The sequence below is a fragment of the Cervus elaphus genome, chromosome 13 (assembly GCF_910594005.1).
Source record: "Cervus elaphus chromosome 13, mCerEla1.1, whole genome shotgun sequence".
Taxonomy (NCBI): Eukaryota; Metazoa; Chordata; class Mammalia; order Artiodactyla; family Cervidae; genus Cervus; species Cervus elaphus.
This window is the reverse complement of record NC_057827.1, coordinates 69,768,797-69,787,139: the sequence shown is the minus strand read 5'-3', so window position 1 is coordinate 69,787,139 and position 18,343 is coordinate 69,768,797. Positions and strand designations below refer to the sequence as shown.

Below are 18,343 nucleotides of genomic sequence, written 5' to 3'. Positions count from 1 at the left end.
CCACGGAAGCCCCATATTCTTCTATCTTTGCACATTTTAAATTTCCCATTAGTAACAAAAAAAAGAGAAACCCAAGAAATCAATGTAATTTTCTGCATTAACAGAACAAGGGCAAATCGTGATCATTTCAACAGGTGAGGAAAAAGCATTTGGAAACGTCAAAACACTGGAGTAAGAGTGGGCCGACCCTGGTTTCAGTCCTGACTCTGACACCAGGCAAGTCACTTTACCTCTCCAGGTCCCAATTTCCTCACCTTCATGATAGGACAGTTAAACTACATGGTTTTTAAAGTCCTCCCACCTCAGCTTTGTTTTCCAACTATTTATTGAAAGGCTTTTAAATACCAGAAATAGACATTTGGTGTATGTGCTTAGCTGAGGAACCAATGGGGTGAAGCTACCATCTGTGGGATTATGACTGAACACCTCTAAGTCAGAATCCCGCCCAGGCGGAACGATAAGGCAGCGCCTCGGAAGCCTGGTTGGCCTCGGAAGCCTCGTTGGCCTCGGATAGCCGGTCCCCCGCCGTCCCCGCCGGTGGGCTATCGCCCGAGTCCCTCGGGGCGCAGCGTAGCGCCCTCCGCCGCGCGTCGGAACCGGTCCGGTGCGGAGAGCCCTTCGTCCTGGGACATGCGGCGCGGACGGAAAGGCGGCCGCTCCCTCGCCCGTCACGCACCGCATGTTTGTGGGGAACCTGGTGCTAAACCATTCCTAGACGACCTGCTTCTGGGTCGGGGTTTCCTACTTGGGCAGAGCGGCTCCCTCGCTGCGATCTATTGAAAGTCAGCCCCTCGACACAAGGGTTTGTCGCTCCGGCCGGCCGCCAGCAGGCCGGTGGTGGCGCGTGCCACCCTCGCTCTTTTCCCTCTGCGGGCTCTGCCTCTCCGTTGGCGACGGTGTGGCCCCGGCCTAAATACCAGAAATATCCACGTTAACCGTAATAGTCGATGACTTGCTTTCTCACCAGTTTCCCAGGTATCCTGAGTTTCAACTTCTTCCCATGAAGTTCACTCCAAATCTAAACTTGGGAATTTTGGGGATCATTCTGCTTTGTTTTTGGCTGCACTGGGCTTTCTCCAGCTGCAGCAAGCGGAGGCTACTCTCCCATTTCGGAGCACAGGCCCTGGGCACCGGCTCAGCAGTTGTGGGGCACGGGCTTTGTTGCCCCACGGCATCTGGTTTCTTCCTGAACCAGGGACGGAACCCAAGTCCTCTGAACTGGCAAGCAGATTCTTAACCACTGGACCAGGGAAGTCCAGGGAAGTCCTGGAGATCAGTCTCCTTAATGAAAATGTGACACAAAATGTAGCATCAGTAGTTCCCATTCTCTGTCGTTAGTAAACATTACCTCTCTCTGCTGAGGGCCTGTTTCTTTGCTCTTGTTCATCTAAAAACTACTACAAGAAAAATTTGAATTCATCTTCTTTTAAATAAAGGAACTAAAACATACATAGTCCTATGTGCAAGCATTATGATCTTGAAAAAATTATTCAATCTTACTGTAAAAGTAAGTAATTACTGAAAAGTAATTACTTAATATTTAACTTATATGCAGAGTACATCATGAGAAACACTGGGCTGGATGAAGCACAAGCTGGAATCAAGATTTCTGGGAGAAATGTCAATAACCTCAGATATGCAGATGACACCACCCTTATGGCGGAAAGTGAAGAACTAAAGAGCCTCTTGATGAAAGTGAAAGAAAGAAAGAAAAAGTTGGCTTAAAACTCAACATTGAGAAAACTAAGATCATGGCATCTGGTCCCATCACTTCATGGGAAATAGATGGGGAAACAGTGGAAATAGTGACAGACTTTATTTTGGGGGGCTCCAAAATCACTGTAGATGGTGACTGCAGCCATGAAATTAAAAGATGCTTGCTCCTTGGAAGAAAAGTTAGGACCAACCTAGACAGCATATTAAAAAGCAGAGACATTACCAACAAAGGTCCATCCAGTCAAAGCTTTGGTCATGTATGGATGTGAGAGTTGGACCATAAAGAAAGCTGAGGGCCAAAGAATTGATGCTTTTGAACTTTGGTGTTGGAGAAGACTCTGGAGAGTCTCTTGGATTGCAAGGAGATCCAACCAGTCCATCCTAAAAGAAATCAGTCCTGAATTTTCATTGGAACATGAATTTCATGCTAAAGCTGAAGCTCCAATACTTTGGCCACCTAATGCGAAGAACTGACTCATTTGAAAGATTGAAAGGCAGGAGGAGAAGGGGACAACAGAGGATGAAATGGTTAGAGGGCATCACTGACTTGATGGACATGAGTTTGAGTAAACTCCAGGAGTTGGTGATGGACAGAGAGGCCTGGAGTGCTGCAGTCCATGGGGTCGCAAAGAGTCAGACACGACTGAACGACTAAACTGAACTGAATTATTCAATCTCATCTGTAAATAGGGATGATCAAAGCACCTACTAACAGAATAGTGAGGTTTAATTAAAATATGCAAAGCTTTCAGAACAGTGCATGCAAATGCTTGAGAAATGTAAACTATAAGTATAAACGTCAATGAAATTCTGACCATAAGCAAATACTAATGCATATAACATGTAGCTGTGGTTCTCTAACTTGTGAACTTATTAGACTTGAACCCAAGAATCCTGATGTTTTAAGGGAGCCCAGCCTGATGCTCCATGATAATCAGAAGGGTGGGAAACGGAGAGGGGAGGGAGGCTTTGGGAGGGAGGGAATATATGAATAATTATGGCTGGTTCACATTGTTGTATGGCAGAAACCAACAAAACATTGTAAAGCAATTTTCCTCCAATTAAAAAATAAATTAAAATTTAAAAAGAATCCTGATGCTTTATCTTAACAAAACCGGGGGAAAAACAACTAGACAAACGGGGAAAATAAGTAAAGATCCTGACGCCCAGGCTGCATCCCAGACCAACCACATGAGACTCTCCAGGAGAGGGTCCCAGCACTTTTTACTCTTCCAGATGATTCCAAACATGCAGGCAAAGGTGTAAAACAATGATATAAACAACAAAGATAAAGAATAAGCAGGTATGACACAGCTAGAGAACATGTGATCTGACAGCTGAGTTGGATTTGGAAGGAAAAGTGGTACTTAACGCTAGGTTCTAATGTTTTTCTACAAAAAAACTGGTAGTCAGAGAACTCCCTGGCAGTCCAACGGTTAGGACTGTACATTTTCACTACTGAGGGCCCAGGTTTAATCCCTGTCCAGGGAGGGATATCTCACAAGATGTGCTGTGCAGCCCAAAAATAATAATAGTGGTAATTTTGAAAAAGCTGGTAGTCTGGGGCTTTCCTGGTGGCTCAGTGCTAAAGAATCCTCCTGCCAATGCAGGCGACGTGGGTTCCATCCCTAACCTGGGAAGATCCCACATGCCATGGAACAATGAAGACCATGGGCCACAACCATTGAGCCTGTGCTCTGGAGGCCACGCTCCACAACAAGAGAAGCCTCAGCAATGAGAAGCCCCGCCACCTAGAGATTAGCCCCCACTCGCTCGCTGCAGCTAGAGAAAAGCCTCCACGGCAACAAGACCCAACACGGCCAAGAAACAAACAAAATTAAAAACAAAACAGGGACTTCCCTGGTGGTTCAGTGATTGAGAATCCACCCTGCAATGAGGGAATACAGGCTCAATCTCGTCAGGGAACTAAAACCCCGCATGCAGCAACTAAGCCACCAGGACCACCACTAGGACCTGATGCAGTCAAATAAATTAATCAACTAATTAACAAACAAACTGGTAGCTAGAGATTAGAGAGGTAGATAATTCGTGTAGGTCCTAAAAGCAGATCTCCTTCACTCAAGTGAAGAACAAAGAATTAATTAAAAAAATACATAGAGTGAAAAAGAAATACAGAATTAAAACACATCTCTTTAGATTTAAAAAAAATGTACAGCCTGTGACTTCTAAGAAGACCTCATATTTAAAATCAAAAACTGCGAGACAACAGTCTGTCTGGGCTGCAGGAATTGAATTACCTGGAGAACTGGCTGTGTGCTCAGGAAGCACAGAAAGATGAGGCCAAACACACAGGAATTACACATTTCCCTGAGGAAAGAACTGTTCTTTAATGTCCCCGCCAATACCTCGAATAATGGGGAACACATCCCAAGAAAAACAAAAGTCATAAGGCTAGAACTAGAAGGGTGACTCATGGGTCAGCTCCTCCCTCTCAGCATCATCGCTGAGAAGGTCGCCTTCTCAGGGGCAGGCAGCCTGACAGGTGTGCACTGGCTTGTCACCCGGACTGCAAAAGGCAAGACAGGGCTCGTCTCAAGGAACAGACCCACGGTAAGACTTACTTTAACAAAAGGCTGGGTGTCAGTGGAGAAACCCCTGTTTGGGCGCTCTTCTTTTTTCCAGCACTGGCTCACAAAATAAGCTGGGCTAAGTCCTCGCCCTGGGGGCAACTGTTTGCCCTCCCAGAGCATTTTCAGATACCTGTTGAGTATCTTTCTGTCCAAAGAGTGGGATGCTGGGTGCATTTTAGGTTCTAGGAATAGAAGTCAGGGACTGTGGCCACTGAGTCAGGGAACTGAGCCAGAGGCTTGGGGTCCCAGTGACCAGCTGCCCTGCTAACAGGCAGGCACGCTTTGGAATTAACAGGCTCTTTTTAATCCTTCTTTAAGGATGGTTTAAAGGATGCTTTTCAGCCTCCCTCCTTACCCTGTTGGCAAATGAAGTGTTAGTATTTGGATGCTTGGTTTAAATTTTCTATCTGCAGCCCATTCCACGCCGTTAGCCCACATTTTCATATGACAGCTGGAATGAAGGTGTAGGGCTTCCTCAAACAAAAACATCCTTCCCCAAAGCCGGGCAACTTCTAAAAACTGCTTGCCACTCCTTGCCGCTGCAGATATTAATCTTTGGGGACCTTTGGTCAGGAACAGGAATGTATACACACAACGTTTCCAAACTAGAACCGTTCAACGTGTGGAATGGTCCTACGAAATACGATAGTAAAGTTTGCCACCACTTGAAGAAAAGCACTAATAACCTAAATGCAGCCAAACGCGCCCGTGCGCGCACACAGACACTGCATATCAAGAGCTCTTTAACCATAAAGACTAGTTATCCTCGACAAGAAATACGGTACAAATCAACTTGCTAGCGGACTCTGCCCCTACCTGACAGAAGTTCTGTCAAGAGCCCCGGGGTGGCGGCGACGTAGGAGCCCCGGAGGCTCGGGACCGCCCCACTCTCCCGCCGCCTCTGTCCGCGCGGCGGACCGCCGGGCGCCCGGCCCGCGCCGGCTCAGGGACCCCACTCCTGGGGAGCTCCGCCGACGCGGGGGACGCTACCACAGGTGTCCCTGGGGGGCGCGGCCCGGCCTCTCCGGGAACCTCACTCACCCGGCTCGGCGCCGCATCTCTGCGCTCGGCGCCGCGCTCGGGGGCGAGCTGACAGCCGCGGCCCGAGAAGGCGCGGCAGAGAGCGGTGAGGACGAGCCTCCTCGCGGGCCGCCGGGAAGCCATAGCCGTCCTCCGCTGACTCCCGCGCCGCACGGCAGAGTCGCGACGTCGCGAGGAGCTACCTTACGGCACCGTCGCAAAGTCCGCGGGAGGGCACGGCGCGGCCCCCCGTGCGCTCTCCTGGCGTCTGACAGGCTGAGGGGTTGGACTGACGGCGCGTCAGGGCGGCGGCTCCTCGGGAGCTGCCATTCTAGGCGGCTTCTGCGCTGGGCGGCCAGCAGCGGGCTCGGCCAGGGGAGAGGTGCGGCGCGGACGCCGGAAGACGTTTTTCCCAAGGCTGGGGGCGGGTGTTCGGCCAGGCCAGGGGGGACAGCGGGAGCTGCGGAGTCGCGGGGCGTCGGCGGCGAGGCGCGCCATGGCGCGGGCGGCACAGGTGAGCGAGGGCGGCCGCGGCGCGGCCCCTGTTCCTCCGCGCGGGCAGCAAGGCCGCCCCTCGGCGCGGGCGGTCCCCGGACGATCCCAGTCCCCCGGGTCCCGACGCCCCGCCGCGGCCCTGCCGGAGTCGACGCCATCCCCGCCCCGGGTCCGACGCGGCCGGGCCTGGTCCCGGAGCCGGACCCCCCGCCCCCCAACCCCGAGCCGGCCGGGCCCGAGTCCCCTCCCTCCCCGTCGGCTCGCCCGGCCCGACCGAGCGCGCCCGCCCCCTCCCGCCGCGGGCCATTGTGAGGTCAGGCCGGCGGGCGCGTTGTGGGGTCCGGGCGAGACGCCCGGAGCGGCCGCCGCGGCCAGTAGCTGCCGCCGCCACCGCCGGCCCCTTCACCGGCTGCCCCGTCCAGACCTAGCCGGGAGGGCTGAGAGGGATGCAGCTTGGGGCCCGGCTCCGGTGCCGCACCCCGTAAAGGGCTGACCTACCACCTGGCCACTTCACCCGCGGGGCGCCAAGACCAAGCCCGCTTAGACCGCGTCTGGGTAAAGTGCCGGGAGGGCAGGGCGAGAGGGGAGGGAAGAACCGAGGCAGCCCGCCGCTCCGGGGCCTCTCCGGAGGCGCGTTCTTGGCTCGGACACCCGCAGGGAATTAGTTTCGATTGAGCATCCATCCCCCGCCCGTGAGCGTTTGATAGAAACCGAAGAATGGAGGGGGGGGGGGGGAATGCGTTAAGCCACTCTGGAGCCTCAATGGGAGGCTGATGAATGAGTTAGTCATCGTTGTCTCATTGTCTTGGGGTGTGTTTTGGAGTGTGTGTGGGGGGGGGGGGGCATAACAGGGCCTAGAGAGTACTAGGCCTCCAAAGCCCAAGCTGGTGCCTTTATCATAATGCCAGGCGCCTTCCCTGTGGAATTTCAAGCCTCTGCAGGGAAGGTTTATGAGGTGCAAAAAGGGTGGGGCGAGAAACAGGGCGTCTTTCTGGAAGTGTTTAACGGGTGGAGAGGCATGTAGAAACGGGGACTTCCGCGAGTGCCTGCGAACCCCTAGTGTTTGTTTCAGTGGCTGAGTTCCTTTTACAGGAAGCTAGGCCGGGTGGGGGTGCCTAGCTATACTCAAAACGCCTGGAAGTTTAGAAGAGCTACTGGTTTACTTTCCACAAAGGTGTCCTACTCTTGCCAAAAAGCAGTTTCCACTGTGAAGACTTAAGGTGCTTGTGCTTTTTCCAAGCTGACAGCTCAACCTCATGCCATACTTATGTAGGCACACACTGTTCTTTTACGACTGAGGAAAATTGAGGTTCCCAGCCCCAGCGCTCCAGCTTATCTTCCACAGTGCAATAACCCAGTCTCAATCACTGCCATGTGGAGGTTGCTTGCAGGAGAGGGTTTGATAGACTCTGATTTCTGTACTGGAGTGTGGTCTTTGGATTGCAGTGACAACAGGCCCTTTCCTAAGCATATCTTTTTAGAATGAGATAATACACAGTTACCATTCTTCAGGCTTTGTGGTGTAACAAGTTATTTTTGTCATCTTTTAGTGCTTGTGAAACTGAACACAACAAAAGTATGGAGATGGGAAACCAACACCCTTCTATTAGTAGGCTTCAGGAAATTCAAAAGGAGGTAAAAAGCATAGAACAGCAAGTACTTGGTTTCAGTGGTCTGTCAGATGACAAGAATTACAAGAAACTGGAGAGGATTCTCACAAAACAGCTTTTCGAAATAGACTCTGTAGATACTGAAGGGAAAGGAGATATTCAGCAAGCCAGGAAGAGGGCAGCACAAGAGACAGAGCGTCTTCTCAAAGAGTTGGAGCAGAATGCAAACCACCCACACCGGCTCGAAATACAGAACATTTTTCAAGAAGCGCAGGCCCTGGTGAAAGAGAAGGTTGTGCCGTTTTATAGTGGAGGCAACTGTGTAACTGATGAGTTTGAAGAAGGCATCCAGGATGTCATTTTGAGGCTGACACACGTCAAGACCGGAGGCAAGGTCTCCCTGCGGAAAGCACGGTATCACACCTTAACCAAAATCTGTGCCGTGCAGGAGATTATCGAGAACTGCATGAAGAAGCAGCCTTCCCTGCCGCTCTCTGAAGACGCGCACCCCTCTGTTGCCAAGATCAACTCTGTGATGTGTGAAGTGAACAAGACCAGAGGCACACTGATTGCCCTTCTGATGGGCGTGAACAACAAGGAGACGTGCAGGCACTTGTCCTGTGTGCTCTCGGGGCTGATGGCCGACCTGGATGCTCTCGATGTGTGCGGCCACACGGAAATCAGAAACTATCGGAAGGAGGTCGTGGAAGACATCAACCAGTTACTGAGATACTTGGACTTAGAAGAGGAAGCAGACACCACGTATGCATTTGACCTAGGACAGAACCATTCCATTCTGAAAATAGAAAAGGTCCTCAAGAGAATGAGAGAAATCAAAACTGAACTTCTCCAAGCACAGAATCCTTCTGAATTATACCTGAGCGCCAAAACAGAACTACAGGGTTTGATTGGGCAGTTGGACGAGGTGAGTCTTGAAAAAAACCCCTGCATCCGGGAAGCCCGGAGAAGAGCGGTGATTGAAGTGCAGACCCTCATCACCTACATTGATTTGAAGGAAGCCCTGGAGAAAAGAAAGCTCTTGGCTTGTGAGGAGCACCCCTCACACAGGGCGGTCTGGGACGTGCTGGGGAACCTGTCGGAGATCCAGGGCGAAGTGCTCTCCTTCGATGGCAATCGAACCGACAAGAACTACATCCGCCTGGAAGAGCTGCTTACCAAGCAGCTGCTCGCCCTAGACGCGGTAGACCCACAGGGCGAGGAGAAGTGTAAGGCAGCCCGGAAACAGGCTGTGAAGCTGGCGCAGAACATCCTCAGCTATCTGGACCTAAAGTCCGACGAGTGGGAGTACTGAACAGCCAGAGAGCCTGCGGCTGCTGATTCTTGTTTTGCACTTTATGCACATGTCTGTGTATCTATAGAGAGTTTTCAGTTCGTTGAGCCTAAATGTGATTTATACATGCATATATCAATCTCAGTATTTAATGATTTAAGCAAATTATATTCAGTATCTGCTGCTTTTGATGTTGCAAAACAAATATTACAGCGTATTAACTTTTGCATTTGGATCACTATCCTTATGTTGTGGTGTGGTTTTTTGGGTTTTTTAAAAAATCAGAAAATGAAATGGGGCAGCTTTTAAACCTTTTTTTTTTTTTTTTAGCTTTTAAAACATTTTTAATGGTTGTTCAAGCATTAAAATACAGCTATTTCAGAATCTAGAAATATGTGATAAATACTAAGACAATTATGAGGAAGGGGGAAATTTTTGGTTAAATAGAAGTAAGGTCCAAGCACAAATGCAGTACAATGATATGTTTTGTTATTACGCTAAATAAAGCAGGAAGGTTTTTTTCATTCATAAAACCCAGTGGTCCCACCCAATTTAATAGGGTGGGAGTGTTTTTTCTAGATGGTTGGTTCTTCGATAAACATACTTTGGTTTGAAATACAGTGTATGTTCCCCTGTACCCTGCCTTTGGGAGGGAGTCCTATTTTTGTGAGCAATATAAGAAAATTATGAAAATTAGTAGCAAAAACACCTTTGAGACTGCAGCAAAGAAGGGATGAAGCACCAGCTGATACTTTCAAGTTGTTTTTGTTGATAAGATCTAAACTTATAATTTCTCTTAGAAATCAGTAAGGATAAGAACATTTAAATGAAGCTAATGAACTTTAAAAAAAAAAAAAAAGATAAAACACCCACACCCATAGTAGAATAATGAAAAGTGGAAATCAGTTACCAGTTATCAGGTTATGCTAAAATAAGCAAAAAAGTCTGCAGGTATCATAATGGGCTTCCTCGAAACAGACCGCCTTGCTCGCAGAGCAGAGGCCGTCAGTAGCCGCGCAGGACCAGGTCTCCCAGCTTGTTGAGCTCCTGGCCCCTGCTGTGCTCCTCAGCCCGTGTTACTGGCACGTGGATGTTTCTCTAGTGCCTGAAAGGGCCGATAAGGTCTGTCACTGTGTGAAATTTTTCTTCTCCCGCCAAAGGGTATACATATTTCTGTATATTTTGAGGAACAAGTTTTACAGTTGCCTGTTGATGTAAACAAGAATTTCCCAAAGTTCTGAAGTGCCTTGATAACATGCTGCCCCAGTATCATAACAACAAACTGCTCTGTAGTCACCCTCACAAAATAATTGTATCAGAGTACATCTTTTGAACTCTGAAGTAATTCATTGTTTTCTTTCAGATATTAATTTGTTAACTTTGTAAACAGCTAAAAAATAAGGTGAATAAAGGAATAGCCCTAAATACCTAAAAGAGTAAATGTGTAGCCCTAAGGAATTTTCACTTTGCCTCAGTACTGCCCAATAATGAAAAGCCCTTGACATATCCTTCCTACTAGAAATACCCTAGATTTATAGGATAGTGGGGTCAAAGGGCAATTGGAGGTCTTTGGGTGATGAGCCTCCCGTCTGCACATCCAGTGGGCTCTCAGTGCCCCTTATTGGTAGCTCATTCCAACCAAATGAAATCTTGAAGGGTTGTTAAATTCAAGCACAGTTTGAGTTATATCAGTGGGTGATCAAGGTGGTAACCTCACTTCAGACGTACCCACATCCTGCACCAGGCCTCCTGCTTCACGTTAACTTCAGATTTGAAAGTTCATTGTCAGCACTTCCTCTGAGGGTCCACGGTTATCTGAAAGCCCATCTTCCCCTCCTGTTCATCTCCAACAGTTTCCCGTGACCCGCAGAGACGGCTCAGACGGCTCAGCTTTGAGCGTCGGGGTGAGTACAGGATACCGGGCCGTTCAGTTGTCTCGGATTTCTCACGTGGATTATTTTGGTCCCTGAGATAATCAGATCAGCCTTGAGTGACTGCTGAGGAGTGATGTTTCCTGACTCCAGTCTGCTCTAGCTCCTTGTACCTGATGACCCTCTTCCCTTAATGAGCCCTCGCGACACTGGGTTTAGCTTTCCTTGTCCCTTGTTGGGAGGCATCGTGTGACCATGGGCTGCTGCATGTAATTTTTAAGTTGGGCTCACTGCATTGTATTGTATTTTTATGATCTTACATGAAGAGAATCTGTACTAGAAGTAAAACCTACCTACCCCCTCAAAGTGTTTGGCCTTGGGTCTGCATTAAACTGTATCATACGTGTTCATGCAAAAAAAAGTGGCTGGCAATGTTTGCTTTCTTTACCTTCCCCTCAGCATTGCTTTCAGGTCATTCTTTCTCCAAGTGAACTGATCAGCCTATAATGAAGTAGTTACGAGAATAAATGTAATGAATGTGTCTACTAAGTACAATTTAATGCTCTATTTTGCTGAACTGCCTTGGTATAGTATATTGATGTTTGACATGATTTAGTATATTTGAAAGGTTTAACCAGTATTTTTGTCATTTGTTTTACTTGGCATGTTTTTAATGTTTTATTGAGGCTCTAAGCTTATCCTGTACATACAGGTTTTTTTAAACAAAGCTCTTTAGCTTTTAACTCATAGTGTTTTTGAGAGTGATTGGAGAAATATTTGCCATTGATGTCAATGTGTAATAAAGGCGTGTCATTCCAGTGTGTTGGTTCCCATCCCCCTCCATCAACCGTGTGACTATTGTAATACCATGTCTTAAATAATTCAGTATTATTTTGAGATATACATACTAGTATACCCTTAATTATTGATGAAATAAACAAAAAAATCCCTTAGCTCATCTCTGCAGTGGAGAAAGGCTGTGAGTGAGGTGTGAGTTCTGTTCTCACGCTCTCACCTTCGGGTCCTGTCTGAGCCGGGCTGGCCGGGGCCCCGGGGCGCCCTCACTCTAGTTGGGGGCAGTGCCGCAGGGAGGCGGCTGCAGTGAGCACATGCCAGAGTTGGGGGGTGGGTAAAGGGGTAACTGTCCCCCTTCAAACAACCCAGGAAGTGTGAGGGCCAGAGAACCGGAGCAGGCGTGGCCTCAGCCCGGCTTTCCTGGGGAGCGTGCCCTCCGGCCGCTGCTCACACGAGTTGCCCCAACATGTAAAAGGGAAAGCTCTGGAAGTGTTCTGGAAAGAACCTCCCAAGAGAAAAGGTTTGCGTTAGTGTGCTGTGGAAACTCATTAATGGAGACCTACTTCTGACCGTTAAAGAGTCTCGTGCTCCACCAACCCAGCCAGCTGGGCGGCGGTGCTTCTGACCAGTGAGTCCTTCCGGCGGCGTTTCCAAAACGCCCGGAGGGCTGCCCTCGCCCGCCTCCCGGCTCTGCCTCTCCGAGGACCTGTTGCTCTCGCTCACGACACAGGGGCAGCAGCTGGTTTTGCCTCTCCCCAGCCTCTTCCTGCAAGCCCCCCTCTGTCTTCTCCGGGTTCCTCCCAGTGATTCAGGTGGAGAAGCCGTGCGGCCAGCCCTGCCCCGCGGCCGTGTGACCTGGGCAGGGCCGGGCCGCGACAAACAAGTCAGTCGTACAGGTTCAGGAGAGACTCACTCGGGGGAGACCTGACAGCTTCAGCCGCTGCCACCGCCAGGCTGTGCGCGGCCCGTCAGGCTGGGGTCTCCGACGCGTGAGAAACCGTCGTCAAGGCCTTGCCGCGCTCGGCCCCGTGGGCTTCCCGACGGCTCAGCTGGTCAAGACGCCGCCTGCAGTGCCAGAGACGGGAGACGGCTCGATCCCTGGGTCAGGGAGATCCCCTGGAGGAGGAGATGGAAACCCACTGCACTATGCCTGCCTGAAAAATCCCGTGGACAGGGGAGCCTGCGGGCCACAGTCTGTGGGGCGGCCAAGGGCAAAGGGTCGGACACGGCAGAGGACAGCACAGTGCGCCTCAGCCAGACGCGGCGGTGAGCCAGCCGTCCCGCCGCTGTCTCGGGCAGAAACACCTGGATTTCGGAACTGGGCACGTGTGCTGGAGAGAGAACGTGGGCGCCAGAGGCCAGGGAGGCTGAGGTTTGGGGCTCAGGGACCCCCGAGGCTGGTCAGGAGCGAGACAGCGGAGACCCCAGAGCAGGCTGGGCGGCGATGTGGCCCAGGGGCTGAGGGGCCCGGCACGGCCCAGCGGGGCTCTGGCTTCTGGGTGCAGAGGCGCCGGCTGTGGGCCTGCGGGGGGCAGGTGCAGGTGGGCACCCGGCCGTCCGCGTGTCTGGGGGGCCTCTGCTATCACTGCGTCACCTCATCCTTCAAGCTATCGCTGGATGAACCGTGCCATCTGCCGGGCCCTGTGAGAGAGAGCTTATATGTGTGTTAGACTCTGGGAGCCCTTCTGAGGCAGGCTTTGGTACTAAATGTATTTCACTTGCCCAAGACCTCATGGTGAACCAGAAGGGCAGCCCGTGGCCCAGGCAAGCACAGGGCCTACTCGGAGGGGCCCACCCCAGGCTCCGGTTCCATCCACGAGGGCCAGCTGGACAGGCAGGGGCCGGGGGCACGGAGGGTCAGGACCCGGCAGCTCATGGTTGGCAGGCCCCCCGGGAGCCACAGACCTTCTGAGGCCTCGGGTCCCATGACTCCCTGCTTGAGAAACACTGAATGACACACCTTGTCCTCACTCCTGGGTCGCAGCAGAAGGCTGCTTTTGTATAATAATCCTTTAAACTCCTGTGCCCTTATCCCTGTAGCCCCCGGCTTCCCGGGCCTCATGCCCACGTGACTGTCCCACCTCGTCCTCCAAGGGACTCAGGATGCGGGGGGAAGGGTGGCAGGGCGGGCCACCTGCGGGCTCTGCGGCCTCCTGCCCATCCAGTGGGCGTGGCCAGGTACCCGCCCCCCCCCCAGGGCCCACCGCCTGTCACTCCCCGGCCAGGCGGTGCCCTCCCTGGCAGAGCCATCTCTCCGTCCTTGCCGCCTCAGGCCCTGGCAGCGGGAGGCACTCGGGTCTCCTTTGGATGCGCTCCTCTTTAGAAAGTGTCCTCCACTTCTGGCACATAATACACAGCCCCCGAAACACTGGCTGAAAAAGTGAATGGAAAGTCTCAGATGTTTGCATCGCTTCATGAAGTGTCTGAAATCGGGAATTCCCTCGCAGTCCAGTGGTTAGGATTTGGCACTTTCACTACCAAAGGCCCCAGTTCACACCCTAGGCAGAGAACTAAGATCCTGCAAGCTGCATGGTGCGGCCAAAAACCAAATCAAATCAGCGGCCCTTTGTGGCTCATCAGGATTCCAAGCCCCTTGGTCTCCTGCACCTGCAGCTGAAACCCTGGTATCGCCAGCAGGAAATTGCCTCACACCCAGCTCGCCACCAATGCTGGTTTGGCGGGAAGGCCAGCCAGGTTGGCGTGTAACAGTCTTGCCTCTGAGCAACGCTGAGCTGAGCTGAGCTTGGCTGAGCGCCCAGCTGGGTGACCCGCCAAAGGGACACGGCAGCCCCCGCGTGCGGGGCCCCCGGGTTGGGCCTGTGGTTTCCTCCGTCACCTCGTCTTGCTGGCCAGGCTGGTGGTGAGGGTGCTTATGCCCTGGGCCCCTGTGCTGGGGGCCGACCCTTCACACTGAGACTCCCAGAGTGGGGGGCCTCGAGGGAGCATTGGTGCAGGGGCCCCGAGTCTGGAGCCAGGCACTATGGGGGGCCTGGGAGAACCCCGGCAGGGAGCAGGGGGCTGGGCGGGGGTGGGGCTGGTGAGCCAGGGGAGGATTCAGGTCTTTGAAGACTAGGAGCTTTGTTGAATGCTTGCCCCAGTGGCAGAGAAGCGGCTGAACTGGGAGCAATGGGCCAGGGCAGGGGGGCCTAGAGAAGCAGGCAGAGTGAGGGACCCGGGGGAGGACTTACAGGGGTGGTGAAGGTGGCACCAGGGACTGGGGACTCCCGGGGTTCTGGCCTAACGGCAGGAGGGTCTCCTCACGGGGACAGGGTCACATAAGCAGTGCAGAGACCCCTGGGTCGAGCTGAGTAACCAAATGGGCTGGTTATTAAAGGTGCGAAGAGGGAACTGCCTGGTGGTCCTGTGGTTCACACTCCGTGCAGTCACTGCTGAGAGCCTGCCTTGGACCCCTCGTCCAGGAACTAAGATCCCCCAAGGTGCACGGTGTGGCCAAAAAAAAAAATCAAAGAATCTAACAGGCACATAAGCCAGCCCTGTCCTGGGGTAGCGAGGACCCGGTCTTTGGCTCCTAAGCCTGAGGTCTTGTTGGTGCTGTCTGCAGCCTCCTCACACCCAGGCCGTGCTCAGAGGTCTTATCTTCTCTGGGAGGCCCAGGTTCCATCTTTCCAGAAATAGGCATCTGGCCCTCACCCCCGACCTCAGGTGTCCTAGGGGTGGTGTAGGAAGCGGGCCAGTGCGGTGGGTCTGGGGAAGAGCATGCAGGCTGACCGACGGCTAGTGCCCGGGCCCAGAGGTGCAGCGGGGGAGCCTGCAGACTGGACCCTTGGGGCCTCGCTGGCTTGGGGAGTTAAGGGCACCTGGAGGGGCCCGACCCCATCCTAGACCAGAGTCCCGCCCATCCCCAGAACAGAGAGCCACGTTCAGGTGCCTCTGGGACCGGTGCTTCTGGGGTGGGAGACGTGCCAGGCCCAGCCCGCAGCAGCTCCACCAAGCCTGGCCGGGGGACTTTTGCCCTGGACGGCCGTTTAGGGGCTAGAGTGTGCTTGGGCCAGTGTGGGCCAGCTGTCTGCCCCTGAGTGTTGGGGCTGGGGGTCCCCCCAGATGAACCCCTGGACGCCTGTGTGAGCCCCACTGCGCGGCGCCTGCCTGGGCGGGTGGGAAGGGATGACCTAGAATGGCCCGCCCCACGGCCCGGGCCCCCAAAGAGCTTGGCCCACACCTCGGGGCACCTGCTCCCGCGCGGCCCGGGCCCTTGAAGCGCGGCCTCCGGAGCCCGGCGCGCCCCGGCTCCGCGCCCTGACTGCTTGTTGTTTTCTGTGCGGCCGCCAGGCGGCGCCCGCGGCCCGGGATCGCGAAGCCCTGGACCCGCCCGGGCCGGGTCGGGGGAGCAGCCGGCCGCGCAGCTGTCGGGCCGGAGCCCCGCCGGGTCCACCTGCCCTCGAGATGCCGGACAGGTGGCCGCGGCGCCGCTTGGCTGCGGCTTCTGCCCGCAAGCTGGCCGTGCTGCTCCTGCGGATTCCATGACCTGTCTCACGGCGACCTTGCGCTCTGACGATCCTTGCGGGGGCCGGAGCCTCTCGCAGGTTCTGACCCGCCCCTCGAATTGAGGGCTCGGCGGGACCATCCCCGGCCAGGGTCAGCCCCCCGACCCACGGCTCACGTGGCACCATGCCGTTAGGGTGCAGCCGGGAGGCCTGGCAGGCAGGGCAGCCTCGCCCCCTGCCTGCATCCATCTCCAGGCAGGGTGGTCCTCCCTCCTGGGCAGTTGAGGGCAACCTTCACACTCAAGCTAAACGCCACTTCCTGCAAGTGCCACCTAGCCCGTGTGCTGGCCCTCAGGGCTCCCAGATGCTCTGGCCCTGGACAGACACCCCCCACCCCAAGCTGGGTGATCCCAGTCTGTTCTCTGGCCCGCACGGGGGCTCCTGTATTTTGAGGTCTAGGGCAGGAGGGCCCAGGAGCTGGAAGACCAGCGGCAGGTGGGTGAGCGCAGGCTGGGGGCCTGGGCCCTCGGGGCTGGAGAGGCTGCTGCGGGCACTGGAGAGGGGAGGCTGGGCTTCACCGTGCCTGGGCGTCCCCCCGTGTTCTTGTCCCCCCCTGTCCTGCTCCGGGCCCCCACTCCCCGCTGCAGACCTCCCGGGCTGTGTCCGCAGCAGCCGTAGCAGCTCAGGCGACTGTGCATCTTGTCCCCTGGGAGGCAGGCTTCTGGACCCGTGCTGCCCGTGGCAGCCGGGCAGGGCAGGTGTAGGGACAGAGGTACTGGCTCCAGCCGCCTTGCCCACCCCCGCCCCGGGGTCTGGTGGTGGCCCAGGGCGCAGGGGCCCCTTAACTCTGGCCCCACCTGGCCTCAGGGTGGCACTGGCCTGTGCCCAAAGCAGGTCTCGGCGACACTGCCACCTCAGCGCCAGGAGCAGAGCCCTCCCCACCGCCCCTGTGTCCACCGCCCCTGTGTCCACCGCCCCTGTGTCCACCGCCCCTGTGCCCACCGCCCCTGTGCTGACGGCTGCTCCCACCTTGCCCTTCCCCGAGGGCCTGGCATGCTCGCTCCCACCTCTAGCCCACCGCCCACCCCTCCACGAAGCCCCCTCCCTCTGCTACCGCTCCACCAGGCTCCTGCCCAAGGAAGCACGGGGTGGGGGCCCTAAGACCCACTCTGCCTGCCCCAGGCCCGGCCTGCCCTTCCAGTGCGCCACCCCAGGCCCCTCCACAGAAGCCGCGCTGTTGAAGCCCCGCGGGGCCCAGGCGACCCCAAGTGAACCGCGTGGGGAGAGGGGGTCTTGAGTGACCCAGAGAGGCTGCGTGAACTGGGGAGGCCACGGGGGGCTCAGAGTTAAGGCCCCCATGAATAAGCCTCGGCCTCCTGGACCCTCAGGCCTTTACACAGAAGCCTGCCATTGCGAAGAGCTCAGGCCTTTCCTTGGGCCCTCGGGGTTCTAAGGGGCGCAGAGGTCACCCTGAGAATGGAGGTGCTCCCAGGGGCGGGGAGCACCGCAGGAGGCAGCTCGAAGGACGCAGCCCCCCTGTGGGGGAGGAGCCAGCACACCCACAGACGGGGGGCACAGGGAGCCCAGGCCAGGCCTGTTGTCAGACGTGGGCAGGGGCTCTGTGAGCCCGGCTGTGACCCTGAAAGGGGGCCTGGGAGTCTGCCAGCCCCTCCTGCCCAGCGCTGCCCCAGGGGACCCAGCCCTCCCCGCCCCTCCTTGCTGGGGTCCCGGCCGGCAGGCCTACGGGGACCCGGGGTCAGCTCCCTCACCGAGGCTTTGACGTCAGCTGATGTCAGGCTGGGCAGCCCAGGGCTGCAGGGCCTCTGTGAGCTCCCCGAGGCCCTGGACCATGTCTGTGAAGCGGGCAGTGAAGGCCACTTCACCTCGGGGTTGAGGCCTGGGGCGGGAGCGGCAGAAGCCCGCGGTGTGAGAGCCCTGTGGGACCCGGGGCCCAGGTGGATCGCTGGGGCCCTGCTAAGTCTGCCCTTCAGGCCCGAAGAGCCCCTCCCCGCCCCGTCTCAGCAGGGCTGCCGGCCTTGACACAGCCCCCTGGCAAGGCCTCTGAGGTCCAGCCCTGGGCATCGAAGCCCCTCAGGGTCCAGGGGCATCTCGGAGCCGAAGCCTGCGCTGCAGCCTGCCTCCCCTCACTCCCGCTGGGTCAGGCCGAGTGCCTCAAGTGGCTGCACGCGTGCTGTGAGTGGGTACACAGGTGCGTGGTGCTGTGTGTGCATGTGTGCTGTGTGCACGCATGTGAGTGCCCTATCTGCATGTGTGTGCTTATGTTCCATGTGTGCGTGTCTGTGGGTGCTGTGTGCATGTATGTGTGGAGTGCTGTGTGCAAGCCTGTGTGTGTATGCATATGAGTGTTGTGTGTGAAACAGACAGCCCACCACAGAACCCCCAGAGGCCTGCGGGTGTTCGAGGGGCCTGGGGTAGAGGAGGGCTCGGAGACTGAGAGCAGCCCCTGACCCCGGCGGGGCCGGGGAGGGACGCCTGGCAGCCAGCTCGA

At 55.2% G+C, this 18,343-nt stretch overlaps 2 protein-coding genes across 4 annotated transcripts in view; one reads left to right on the top strand and one right to left on the bottom strand.

The window, feature by feature from the left end:
- LOC122706480 (cytochrome c oxidase assembly factor 8) overlaps positions 1-5,487 on the bottom strand; it is a 28,342-nt gene extending 22,855 nt beyond the window's left edge. For both annotated transcript variants that reach the window (XM_043921645.1, XM_043921646.1), the window contains exon 1: positions 5,349-5,487. In XM_043921645.1, the coding sequence (XP_043777580.1) occupies positions 5,349-5,471 (123 nt within the window). In that variant the 5' untranslated portion in view covers positions 5,472-5,487. The remainder of the gene's footprint in view (positions 1-5,348) is intronic.
- Positions 5,488-5,708: 221 nt separating this feature from the next.
- On the top strand, positions 5,709-11,415 carry BAG5 (BAG cochaperone 5). Of its 2 annotated transcripts, none has more exons than XM_043921643.1 (2): positions 5,709-5,841; positions 7,373-11,415. In XM_043921643.1, exon 2 carries the CDS (start codon positions 7,401-7,403, stop codon positions 8,742-8,744), a length of 1,344 nt encoding a protein of 447 aa, XP_043777578.1. In that variant the 5' UTR covers positions 5,709-5,841; positions 7,373-7,400; the 3' UTR covers positions 8,745-11,415. The 2 variants fall into 2 exon arrangements, with proteins under 2 accessions (XP_043777578.1, XP_043777579.1); XM_043921644.1 differs by lacking the exon at positions 5,709-5,841 and adding an exon at positions 6,133-6,377.
- The last annotated feature ends 6,928 nt before the right edge of the window (positions 11,416-18,343 follow it).

Coding starts and splice junctions, on each gene's coding strand:
- BAG5 (XM_043921643.1), top strand. CDS start 7,401: ATGGAGATGGGAAACCAACACCCTTCTATTAGTAGGCTTCAGGAAATT.